We start from the raw sequence: 13,148 nt of genomic DNA, 5'->3' as shown, positions 1-13,148 counted from the left end.
AGGATGATAGAAAACAAAAGGCTGCAGGTGGTTAAAAACTGGAGGAAAACCAGATAAAGATTAGTTTAATCTTGCAGCATTAAAAAGGAGATAATTACCTTTCCAAAATTAATTCGGGCTATCAGGCCATCAGGTTGGTGTTTGTAAACAGAATTTTTAAATCAGGCTGGGGTATGGGATCAAGATAAGGAATTGTTTTTGTTGAATCAGTTGCTGTTGAAGTAAATTTTGACCCTGAGCTTTGTGGGAAAGATCATTAAAAAAAGTGAAGCACAGTGTGCAGCAGTAATAAAAATGAGGAAATTAGCTTAGCAGTTGGAAACGGGAAGTGTGTTTGCAGTGTAGAAGTCATGTGTTATTGGCCGGGTTCTGAGTCCCTTTGTATTAACAGGTGGTGGGCTGGAAAGATTCAGTAGCTTTTTGGCTCTGTAGGCAGGAATTCTGCCTGACAGAAAGGAATGGTGTAAATAAAGACACCCAAATGACAGTCAGTTTTGTTGTTAGGAAGCATCATGCAGTTCAACACAGTTGGGAAATGTTGCACCTCAGAGACTTTGAATGGGAATAAGAGTCTTAATCGAACTAATCTTAATTTTTGTTAACAGGGGTAGTGAAGGAATTCTTGCCATGTCAGGTGATTGTATGTATGGTTTGTGAAATTAGAGAGAAGCGTTGGTTGTTTAGTGCCAAGTTTTGATGATAACTTATCATCTACTCATCTTACACTTGTAAAGGTGGTTTTAAACCATCCTCTCCTTGTGCAGAATTCCCACCAGTGGAGGTGGAGAACCATAGCTGGAAGCCCAATGTTTTAAGTTGTCTCTGTATCTTGATTGTTGTACAAGAAAATAGTTATCTGGGTAATACAGCAGGGGTGGGGGCTAATGGGTATTGTATCAGATGCTCTGATAGTTGGTGACCATGTCTTCCTTACTAGGCCTAACTTCCATAGGATCAAGCTGACTAGAATTTTTGAAGGAGCATACTGATGCTTCTTTTGCCTTTTGTTTGCAGCATTTTGAAATTTGCATGAGAATATGCAAGCTAGACAGACTAAATCTGTAAATAAAATAAGTAGTAACTTTTAACAGAAAATTTCTTGATTTAGTTCCAGAATATTATTCCAAAATTTGGCTTTAATGTTCAGTTGTTGAACTAATGACTCTGTCCCCCATATGTAATCAGGTTTTTTTATGTTCTCTTAGTAGCTGAGAAAAGGAATTAGAAAAAGTAGTTGAGGCACTTGAGGAAGTTTAGTGGTTCTGTTTTCGACTGGATACTCACCTGATTTTGACTGTTTGGATAATAAATTATCGGGAGTATTTCTCCTCTAGAAGGAGTTTTTCTCCTCTAAATGGTTGAAAATCTTCCTACACTTCCAATTCATTAATGTTTTTGCTGTGTCAAAATGGGTTATGTCAGCTAGAAACCATGGTAAATTCAGCTTGGTAGCACTCTAAAAATTACTTGAACTGGTGATTTAATGTTTATTCTGTGGCAATTACTAATCTTTCATTTTGATTGGTTTTGATGGTAGAGCACTGCTTTTTGGTAGTTGTTAACATGCTATGGGTTTTGATGTAGTTAGTAAGTTCCATCAACTGGCAGATGGATGAGGTATACAGGCAGTGGATGTGACGAGTCACGCATGCATTGGTTTTGCTGTTTGTGAACTTGCTGTTACTGCCAAGTTTGGTCTTGTTCTCTTTTGAAAACTTTGATTCTGATCTGTAAAAGGGCAGATCCAATTCAACAATTCAAGACTTAGTGCTCTGTAAATACTGAAGTATTGTCTTTGAAGTAAGACATATACAGCAAAATGGTTTCAGAAATCTCGAATGAAGTTTTGGGTATGCAAGAGTTTACATTGTTCTTTTTGGTAATAGAAACTGGTAAAAATTCTTGCACTGGAAGATTAAAATATATAAAAAAGCTTACAAAGTAAATGTTTTGAGTTTTCCCTCTTTCCCCTATTTCAGTGGTATATATGTTGACTGATATTTAGCTGTCTAGAAGTTGGGTCTTGCTGCTGACCAGAGAGAAATACTATAGAAGTGGCCAAGTTACTTATCAGAAGTTAGATGAGGTCAATCTCATTCCCTGCACTTTAAATAAAATAATTGGAATTAGAAAGCTATAGAATTTCAGCAGGGACTCATAGTACATTATTATAATTACATTATGAGCATAGCTATTCCATCATAGCTATTCCATCTTTTAAAAATGACTTCTGAAATTTTCAATAAATGCAACAGTTTCAGACTGTGATGGAAAACTTTACTTTTTTTTTTTCTTCCCATTTCCAGGATGCAGCATCTCTTGGCTCTCAGAAAGGTGGAATAACAAAACAAGGATGGCTGTACAAAGGCAACATGAATAGTGCAATCAGTGTGACAATGAGAGTAGGTTTAAGAGTGTCTTACATGTGGTAAAAAGTGAACACCAATATTAAATATCATTGTGCCTTTGAAAAGTCAATTTGTATGTGATTTACTTCTAAAAACAAAGTGTACGATGAAAGAGGGAGGCTTGTGTGTAATTTGTATCTGTGAAATCTTACTTTCCTTTTATTCTACTTAAAACAGAAAAAATGCATTAAAAATCCAGTACGTGGGAGAAGTCGAGGGTTTTAAATAATTTTCTTAACTGGACCCTGGTGTGTTATTAGTAGGAAAGAGATTATGTAATATGAGCTGTTTTTTCTCTTGCCTCTTTATTAGGAAACAAACACATTTTTACAGTTATCGCAGTAAATATCTACTACATACAGTACTGTAGAGTCAGTTTTAAATACCTTCCAAAGGGTCCAAAATACTTTCAAATAATATAGAACAATCTGGCTGCTGGTTTTGAAGTTAATTTTTTTTTTTTAATTAATGTTTTCTGTTTTTATGTTTTGAGAATACTGATTAGGTTATGTGTAAACAAAAGCTTTTTTTTTCTATAACCTACGGTGTTACATTTTGTAATATGAAGTTGATTAATACTAGTGTTGTAATTGTTTTTTCTTTCTCCTTTCTTTTCACTAGTCATTTAAAAGAAGATTTTTCCACTTAATCCAACTTGGTGATGGATCCTATAATCTCAATTTCTACAAAGATGAGAAAATATCGAAAGAACCTAAAGGATCGATATTTCTTGATTCATGCATGGGAGTGGTTCAGGTAATTATAATTATTCTGCCTGTTCTCCAATTGATTCTGTATTTGATAGCAAATGGATTTTTTAAAAATACAGACAGCTTTTGTCAGATGCAGATAAATACCTGTTATGCACAGGAACAATTAGACAACACTGCATCTTGAAAAACAGTGAATGACATTTTAAAAGTCATGGTGCTGAATTTTAAATATCTTTCTGAAAAGAATATAGATTACTAGTTGATGTCAAGTATTTATCAAAAACGCTGAACAACATTTTAAGGCAAACACACAAAAAAATCCAGCCTTAAATAATGATGAAGTAATGACAGTATAAAATTGAAGTTCATTTCAGTTACATTTTGTGCTTCCGTGAACTGTAAAATGTTTTGCATAGCTTCTTGTGTGGGATTTTTGTTGTGGAACTTGTATTAAATTCAGTCACCCTTCCAGATGCTTTCATTTGACCTTTAGAATGTTACTTCTAAGTGCTTTTCTTTATTTTAAAAAGTGAAGGCCTTTGGTAAAATGTTTGTCAGTAGCAAGTGCCAAAGAAAAGAATATTTTTTTTTCTTGTGATTGTGTTATGTATTTACAGTACAGCATGTAACTGTTTTCTTAGGCACAACATACCTGGAAAAAGCTCTTGGGTTTTAGGGTTTTGTTAACTTGGATAGAAATAGGCAAAGTTTAATAAAAATGTATTTCTTAAATAATATTTTTTTTTTAGTATAAAGTTCTTTGAAGATTTATGCAGAGAGATAAAACACCTTTACAGAGGATTATTTTTTTTCAAAATATTGTAATAATGTTTTTGGATACACACTTAATAGATACTTCTCATGGATGTCTTACTTCTATAACAAATTTAATCATACTGCAAGTTCTATATACAGATTTACACAAATTGTTTTGCCTTAGGGGTACAGTTCAGGGCAAGTCCACTGAAATGAGTTTGATTTGTGTTTTTAAAACAAATCAACAAGCAAAAAAAATGGTTCCTAAACACAGTTGTAGTCTTTGTCTTGCACTTAAAAAGTATCTTTCCTTCTGTTTGTCGGCTTCCTCTCCCTGATAATATATGTTCTCCGTCTTCTGGGCTGTTTCTGGCCCCTTTTGTTTCCCACTTAGGCAGTGGTTTGTTTATGGTGCGCAGCCTGTGGCTCTGGTACAGACTGTTGTGGGCACTACAGAATTAGTTTACATCATCAGAAAACGCTGAGACTTTCAGAAGTTACAAATGAAAGAAAGACACTGCAGGAGAATGAAGTGCTAAGTCCTGCAGCTGGGGAGAACAATGCCAGCCACCAGTAGGTGCTGACCAGGCCAACCAGCTGGAAAGCAGCTTGGCAGAAAAGGGCCTGGGGGTCCTGGTGGACACCAAGTGGAACATCAGCCAGCAATGTGCCCTTGATGCAAAGAAGGCTGACAGTGTCCTGGGCTGCATTACGGGGAGTGTTGCCAGCAGGTCGAGGGAGGTGATCCTTCCCCTCTGAACAGCTCAATAGCACTGGTGGGGACACACCTGGAGTCCTGTGTCCTCTTTAGGGCTCCCCAGTAAAAAAGAGACATGGACATACTGGAGAGAGTCCAGTGAAGGGCTATGAAGATGATGGAGGGGTGGAGGATGGAGCAGTGACAGGACCAGAGGCAATGGGCACAAACTGAAACACAGGAGGTTCTCTCTGAACATCAGGAAAAACTTTGTCCCTGTGACGGTGATTGAGCACTGGCACAGGTTGCCCAGGGAGGTTGTGGAGTCTCCATGCTTGGAGATATTCGTAAGCCGTCTGGACCTGGTCCTCGGGTGTCAGCTCTAGGTGGCCCTGCTTGAGCAGGGAGTTTGGACTAGATGACCTCCAGAAGTCCCTTCCAACCTCAGCCATTCTGTGATTGTATGTTTTTGGTTTTTTAATCCTGAAAATCCCCTTTTTTCTAAATCATCTTTCATGAAGCGCTGTTCCATACATTCTATTCCATCAGTTCAATTCAAGTAACCTAAAATTTCCTCAGACTCTGTCAGAAGCTTTTTATTTTTATTTTCTTTTTATTACTGTTCCTTTGTTCTACTGCAAGTAAGGTTTTGGGCTGATACAGAAATCTGTAAGTGAAACTGTACTTCAGATACTTAAAGTTTATAGTTCGCTTATGTCTTGAATGCTATACTGTATTCTGCAGTACCATCAGCAGTCATCTTAGCATCTTGATATTCAGAACTGCATGTGTAAATTTGACACTAGTTATGGATCAACGTCAGGTGGAAACCCTAAAAGTTAATGCTCACTTCTATGAAGCCAAGAAGTCATTTAATGACTAGAGTAAAGGGGATTGGAAATAGCCATTTTCTGCACTTGAATTATTGGTGAGGGGCAAGTAAATGAGATTTTGAACTATAAAATATTACATGTAATGTTCCCATTCCAGATTTGTGATTTTATTATTTTATATTATGTACTGTATCCTCTCTGGCTGAGCCTATTTTATTCCTTGCTTTACTGTTACTTATTACTGATGGTGTATTAGCATCTGGAAACTCATGTGGGGAAAAAAGTGGTCTCTACACAATAGAAACTGCATTTCCACTTAATGGAAGAGGAAAATACAATAAAACATTGTAAGGACCCCAGCCACGATACTTTGCAGTAGTCTGTCTTGGAATCCATAGAAGTGGTTGTTCTTCTTAGGTAGACATGCTTACAAGCTTTTGTTCTCAGAATCAAACTACTTGTTTCACAGTAGGTCTTTTTGGTGAGGGAGGATTAGTTCTTATTGCACTCGTGTAACGTTTTTCATTTCTATTTTGAGTTCATTTAACACACATGCTTACTTATTTTTCAAAGGCAGTACATGCACAAGAGAGAAAAACGCTGACTTCACTAACAGACATTAAAGACAAAGCAGAACAGAGCAGAATAAGCTCCTCATCTTTACTTGTAGAAGAGGAATGCTGAATATGTGCAGTAGTTTTTTTGTTTTCCTTGAGTGTTTATTGTGTTTGTTTTGTTGTTTTATTTAGAGGAGTTTTGTTACGTGTTTTGGGTTTTTTTCCCCCAAACTTAAAGATACTAAATGAAAAGACAGGAATTCCCAAAATACTGTTTGGGGTAGATTTTGTGGTTTGTTTTGGTTTTGTTGGTGTTTTTGTTTTGTTTTAATATTGAAGTATATTGAGAGTTTTCTGCATCAGAGACGTGCAGTCACATAATATATGCACTGTATATATTCACACATACAGTCATATATATAGGCAGAGTTGCTCTGATTCAGCGATCTGTGAAAACTGAAAAGTGTGAGATTTTCCACTTGTGTCAAGGATTTATACTGTGAAAGTTAAAGGTTACTGTTCTTAAGATTTTTTCATTTACTTCAGTATTGATATTAATTGGTAAGAATGCCTTAAATCTGGAGTCCATACATTTGTTTGTATCCTCCTTAACAGAAACTCATCTTTGGCAGAAAGCTGACTGTTTTGCCAACCATTAGCTAGTCTGTTAATTGAAAAATCTGAGATGAAGCGAAACTAAAATGTAATTTGACATTTAATTTAACTTAAAACAAGCAAACAAAAAATCTCCCAACCATTAAAGTCTATCTGATGAATTATCCTTCTTTTTAAAATTAAATTGATGATAATAAAGAATTTTCATGTACGACTTGTGAATTCGTTCCCAGGAACAGAAGTCAAGCTAGGTAGGATTTGCAGACTTGATTTAACTTGTGCAAAAAGGATGATAATAATGGTTGAGGAGCAAAGGAGGAATTGATTCCCAACTTTATGTATATTTCAAAGACTAGCAACATCAGGGCATTTAGGGTTGAAGTTGGTTATGATTTAAGGTCCAGTATAAAATCCCAATGTGCAAATGATTCTCACTGAAATATTAATACAGTTTCACTCTTTTTTTTTTTTTTATCAGTAGATCTTAGTTAGCTTCACTTCTAGATGATCTGAATACATGAAGACTTGATATTTGGAAGTTGGATTTTTTGTTTTTTTAAACATGATTACAAGCAGACTGATGAGGAGAAACTGAACGATGGGCTGTTATATTTCATACTTCCACCTGTTACAGTTAACTTCACTGGGTCAAACGTCATAGAGGAAAAAGTGTAATTATAATACACTTGTTCAAAATATCAAACTGTATATTTCTGTTAAAAAATCTGGAATACATATAACTTCCTGTGATTGTGAGTATGTAAAGATATTTTAAAGATCTTTTATTTTCTTATAGAACAATAAAGTCAGACGTTTTGCATTTGAGCTCAAGATGCAAGACAAGAGTAGTTACCTTTTGGCTGCAGATAGTGAACTTGAAATGGAAGAATGGATAAACACTCTGAACAAAATCCTTCAGCTTAACTTTGAGGCTGCAATGCAAGAAAAAAGAAATGGAGAGTCTCATGAAGGTAAACAGAATTTCTAGCAATGCTAATACAGTTATGTGACAATATCTATGTACATGTGTTTGGAAAGAAAGATTTTACTGTGGCTAAATTTTTTTGTTTTCTTTGGTCATAAAAATTATAAGCCTATTCACTATCTATTTGAACTGGTAGTTTTGATCTTTTGGCATTAAAATAGCACTGTTCTGTATTGATTCCAATTGAGTGAAGTTTAGAAGAGAATAATGAGACTGATGAGAAGTCTAGAAAAATAAAACCCACATAAAAAATCAGGACCGAGGCAGTTTAAGGGAAAAAGAGAACTTAAGAGGGACTTGTTTTGAAATAAGTAAAATGCTGCAGAAAATGGAATAATCTGTTCTGTGATCACTGTAGGTAGAAGAATAAGAAATTGTGGTTGCAGTGAGGGACTTTAATTTAGATGTAACTCCCTTGACCACAAATATTTACTGAAAGTACTGAAATAGATTGCTTGGGTGTAGAATCTTTTCTGTTGGAGCCCTCTGAGAGTAGGTAAGGATATCTGTAAGGAATTTGATGTCGGTATAGTTGATAGTTTGGTGACAAAAGGATAGTCTAGAGGTCCTCTCACGCATTTTTCTTCTTGAGAGTGGATGGGGAGGGCAACTGATATGAGGCCAAGCGTATGCATGTCCAGAAGAACCTGGAAGAGGTTATAGAAGGTTGTTCTGCTTATGAATAGCACAGTATACCAAAAGGGATCATTAAAGTTTAAAATTGACATATCACAGTCTTTGCTGAAGATGACAGAAATTAGTAGAAAGTTTGCAACAAAAACAAAATGGAAAAAGAGAAGCCTGTAGCTCTGTGAAAGACATTTTAATCAGTGGTCCCCAATTGACCTTAGAACTGTAGGATGCTTATAGCTAACTGAATGGTTGCTTTGTAAATCCAGTAACTGTTGGAGAGTAGAGCAGGGAACCTAATGAACAGAAGGAACTTGTTTTGAAATCAAGTTACAATGCATAGTGGAAAGAGTAATGTAAATTTGTTCATTGAGTATCCTCTTTCCCCATGCAGCTATCAGAATTAATATTAAAGCTATTTTCATGTAACTGGTTACATCCTCCAAGAAGTCACTCACTGCGTCAAAATGAAATGATGGAGGTGTCCACAACCTGTTTGTGTTAACAATTATCATTTTTTGGGGGGGTAGGAGTTTAAAACAAACAAAACCCCCCCAAAAGACACCCCCTTGCCCCCCAACAAAAAACCAGAACTGTTTTTGCTATGGAGTTTTGTGAGTAGTTTGGGTTTTTGTTTGTTTGGCTTCTTAATTTTTTTTTAACTGTGGTTTTATAATTTCAGATGATGAACAAATCAAAATGGAAAGCTCATCAAGTGGTTTTGATAACTACTATCCTGAAATTGCAAAGGTAATATATATATTCTAAATGCCAACTCAGGATGTAAAGTACTAAATATAAGTTAATGACATGAACTTTCAGTAAAGGTAAGGTATTGGCTTCCAGCTTCCAGTCAGTTTGTGGTGCTTTGAAAGCTTAGAAGCTCTTTTGTGAATAGATGTGGTTATTGAACTTCTTCATTTTCTGCTTTTGGAACCAAACTAGTTACTGTCTTAAAGTTGCTTGTATGAATGTTGGCATGCTGTTTAAAAGCAGCGTGTTTTATTGTTTTATTAGTTTATTGTATTTTGCATATTATGTGTTGTTTTATTGCATGAGGATGAGTGCTAAAGTGTTTCTATAGAAATCTAGTTATACTGAAGTCAAGTTTTATTTTTATACTTAGAAATCCAGAGGAGCTTAGTAGCAGTGATGATGTGAATGTATTTTAAGATGCTTGTTTGTAACAGGCTGGCAAGTTCATGGATACTTCCTCTATTGCCATAGTTCTTGCTTTTCAATTTTGTTCTTACGTAGGTGTGGTAGAAATAGAAATGAGAATAAAACAGAAATAAATAGAAAATAACAGTAACTCTTCCTCAGCCTTTTTGCAGACTTTATTTCAGTTAAAGCAGCGAATTGTGTGTTGCAATAAGTTTTGTGAGTTCTGTAAGGGAGAAATTTTTGTTAAATCATCTAAGGACTGGAGCTGGTGACCTTTTCCTATTGAAGCTGCAGAATCCAAACTCCTTCCTGTGACTTCCTTACTGTTTCTTCTGTGTGGCACAGCCTGCAGTCTTGAAACTTTTCTGCTCGACCATGGTCTGTAATGCTCTTCACTTCTTTTCTGAGGATTTGTCTGACCTAGTAACTACTGAAGGGAGTGGAGCTTATAAACTGAGAACAAGCACTAACACAAGTTCTGCCTATTGCAGTAGCTAGCATGTCAAAAGATTCAGTCAGAATACATCAACAGGCTTTTAGCACCCAAATTGGTTGGCTGACTTAATTCTTTCTGTTACTGCTTTGTAATCAACTTAGCACATGCACACAAAAAAAGATTATCACATAATAGCAATTCCAGCTATGGCTGTATTTTGAAATTAATTTTAATTGTGGTGCATACAATCAAGTTTTGCTTAGAAGAGCTGTAAGCATCAAACAGCATACTTACATGAGGCTGTGAAAATTTATTTCAGAAACAAATGTGAAATTAGATGGTCCTATTGTATGGAAGACTTTTCTTTCTTTATAGTCACAGTTATTGGAAGGCTTAGGTTCCATATGACTTCCAGAGGGGACTTTATTCAGGGCTTGCAGCACCTGCGTATAGTTTTAGTACTACAAATGCTGTTTCTATAACCTTCTGATTGGAAGCATGCAGCTCTTTAAGGTAGATATTTTTCTAGCATGTTATTTTTCTCAGCTCTTTAAGCACTGGCTTTTTTTATTCCATGGTTATAACATATTTAAATTTCTGTTTCCTTCAGAATAACTTTTGTGGTTTTCCTGTTCTAGTTCGTGTTTACTAAATACTGCCTTTCAAAATAATTTGGATCTCATAATCTAATGTATTTTTCCAGCCTTTCTTCCCTGAGAAGTACAGGGAAAAATCTGCCAGTTTGCCTTAGTGTACACTGTTTGTGCCTTAACTTGATTACTTTCATATAAATGCTGGATTTTTTGAGGATCTTGTCCTCTATTCTTTCTTGCATTGTCTTTTCAGCTGTTGTTTGGGTCAGATTTTTTTTTTTCCAAGTGGAAGACTTACAAGGCATTGAGCCTTCTTTTAGAAGAGTTTATAGTTGCTCTTATTATTTTTGTTGGTTCTGGGAGGAGATTTTCAAAATAACTGACCTCATATCCATATGAGGAAAGAGAAATTCCTTCAGGGGTGATTGTAGAGCACCTGACAACAGGGGAAAAAACAGTCTTCCTACAAAAGTTTTAACCCTTGCAAGTACATCTCCAAGCCTTCATTTTTCTATGAACAGCTGTTAGTTTACAACATAAACTAAATAAGATAGTATTCTGTGCTTCAGTGAACAGATGCGCACACATACGTCTCATTCTGTCTGTCCTGCCTGCTTCATGTTCCTTTTATCCGTAATTTAAGTACCAGGAGTAAATGTAGGTTTTCTGTTGGGTTTTTTTTGCTTTTTGTTTTTTTTAATCTTCAGAGAAAACAAATTAGACCTCTGTCTTGAATAACTGTGTGACTGTCATGATCAGTGTGCCTAAGTAGCTCCTTAACCGTTACTGGTCCCAGTGTTCCTTATGGTAGGAAAATGTTGTCCCTGTTTTACAGATGAGGAAATGGAATTACAAGGTCACTGCAATGCTGTAGACAGGATCATTTTCAGTTCCTGGCTTCTGACCAACTGCCCTTGATCTGTCAGTCAAAAATGCATATTTTTGTATTGTCTTGTCTTTAGTGTACAGAACACAAAAGAATCTAGAACTATTCAAGATACTTTGGTTGAAACAGTTTCTGTTTTGCTTCTATGACTAGATCGTCTTCCTCTTCAGTTCTGGCCCCTGACTATTCCCTTTCCAAAACATACATGCAACCTTCTTGCCATCTTTAAACTTCTTTGCAGTTTAGTCCTGTATTTCTCAATCATACTGGCTGTTGAACAAGCAAAGTCTGCCAATACTCTGCTGCTATCGAGTGTCTGGGTCATGTCTTTCACCCCAAGTCTTGTCTTTTCTCGTGTGTGTGTTGAAGATAAAGTAAATGAAATACATTTGAGCATCTATACTCAAAATCACACCTCAGAAGTTCCTATTCTGTAATGCATCCTTTAAGTCAAATTCTCTTTTATTATTGTTCTTATTAACCTAAAATAGGATTTTGAGCTCTTAGAGCAGATGGTTTTTTGGGTTTTTTGTTGTGTTTGTTTTTTTTTTCTTGAGATATAGTAGCAGTTTCTTCAACCTCCAGCAAAGCAGATGTAGACAGTAGATCACTTCCAACAGATGGTCAGCTATGAGCATTTTGGGATGGTAACTTCTTGTAACCTGTACAGGCTGATGCAAAAATAGACACCTGTCTGTACTATAAAACTTTGTATCCCTGTTTAGCCAACTACTACTTTGGGAATGGCAATTCTCCTACATGGATAATTTTGGCATATGCATACATCTATTTTTCATGTCCTGTGACTTTAAAAATCATAGAATACTCTTTAAATAATACCTTTTTTTAGAAAAATAACCTGTGTATACGGTCAGTTTTCACATTCTATTTTGTTCCACTTCACTTTTGTTTTACTGTTAATAGGTAGGTATCCGCAAATTCCAGGCAGGATCAGTGTACAGTGTACTCTGCAAAGTAACCTTTAAGTGTGAGGGTTTTTTCCATCTACCCACAGGAAAACCGCTTCTTTGGCAGTAGAGTTCAAGAAAAGAAAAAACAAACAAAAAATATCAAAAAAACAACAAGCAAAAGAGCTCTGATAGTGTTTCTTAATTTAGGTAACCTGCTGTTTCCTGAGCAACCTTATGGTCTCAGGATAGCCCTGAGCTTTAAAGTCCATTCATACTTTTTTTTTTTTTTTTTTTTTAATAAAATGGTGTTATGAAAGTTATCTGTTGTTTAAGGAGGCAAAGCGCTGTATGAGCTACACTGGACTGTGCTTCCCATAAGCTTGGAAGGTTACATGTTGCTGTTGTACGTTTTGGTGTTTTGACACCGGGAAAAGCCTTTAGAGGAGAGTAGCCTTCTCTTGCTTTTTACTGGGTATGACGGAGCAATTTGGACTAAGGAGTTGCAAAGCTCAGTTAGGGAGGGAAGAGTGCGTGAATTAAAAACATGTAAAGCTTTGAACATCACAGCAAAAGGAATGAAATTGAAAACCTAAGCCTTTTATTTCTTATTTTGAACAGAGTACCAGAGAAGCAGAAATCAAGTTAAAAAGTGAAAGCAGAGTTAAACTTTTTGTCTTGGATCCAGATGCACAGGTTAGACTTTTTTACAAGGAAGCATGGTATTTTCTTAAGTTTATCCCCTTGAGATGAGAAACAACTTAAGTTTTCTTTTCTCTTTTTAAAGAAACTTGACTTTTCTGGTATTGAACCAGAAGTGAAGCCATTTGAAGAGAAATTTGGAAAAAAAATTCTTGTGAAGTGTAACGATTTATCTTTTAATTTGCAAAGCTGTGTTGCGGAAAATGAAGAAGGACCGACGACAAACGTAAACAATTAATCTAATTATTTTCTGTTACTATTGTAA

The 13,148-nt window shown here is 35.7% G+C and overlaps 1 protein-coding gene across 13 annotated transcripts in view; it reads left to right on the top strand.

Annotated features, from left to right (window-relative positions):
* Positions 1-13,148, top strand: part of DOCK9 (dedicator of cytokinesis 9) — a 142,694-nt gene that overhangs the window by 56,677 nt on the left and 72,869 nt on the right. For all 13 annotated transcript variants that reach the window (XM_075424162.1, XM_075424170.1, XM_075424146.1 and 10 more), the window contains exons 6-11: positions 2,307-2,402; positions 3,030-3,164; positions 7,376-7,550; positions 8,877-8,944; positions 12,803-12,877; positions 12,969-13,109. In XM_075424162.1, the coding sequence (XP_075280277.1) occupies positions 2,307-2,402; positions 3,030-3,164; positions 7,376-7,550; positions 8,877-8,944; positions 12,803-12,877; positions 12,969-13,109 (690 nt within the window). The remainder of the gene's footprint in view (positions 1-2,306; positions 2,403-3,029; positions 3,165-7,375; positions 7,551-8,876; positions 8,945-12,802; positions 12,878-12,968; positions 13,110-13,148) is intronic.

Source organism: Opisthocomus hoazin, chromosome 1 (assembly GCF_030867145.1).
Source record: "Opisthocomus hoazin isolate bOpiHoa1 chromosome 1, bOpiHoa1.hap1, whole genome shotgun sequence".
Lineage (NCBI taxonomy): Eukaryota > Metazoa > Chordata > Aves > Opisthocomiformes > Opisthocomidae > Opisthocomus > Opisthocomus hoazin.
This window is presented reverse-complemented; position numbering and strand designations above follow the sequence as displayed.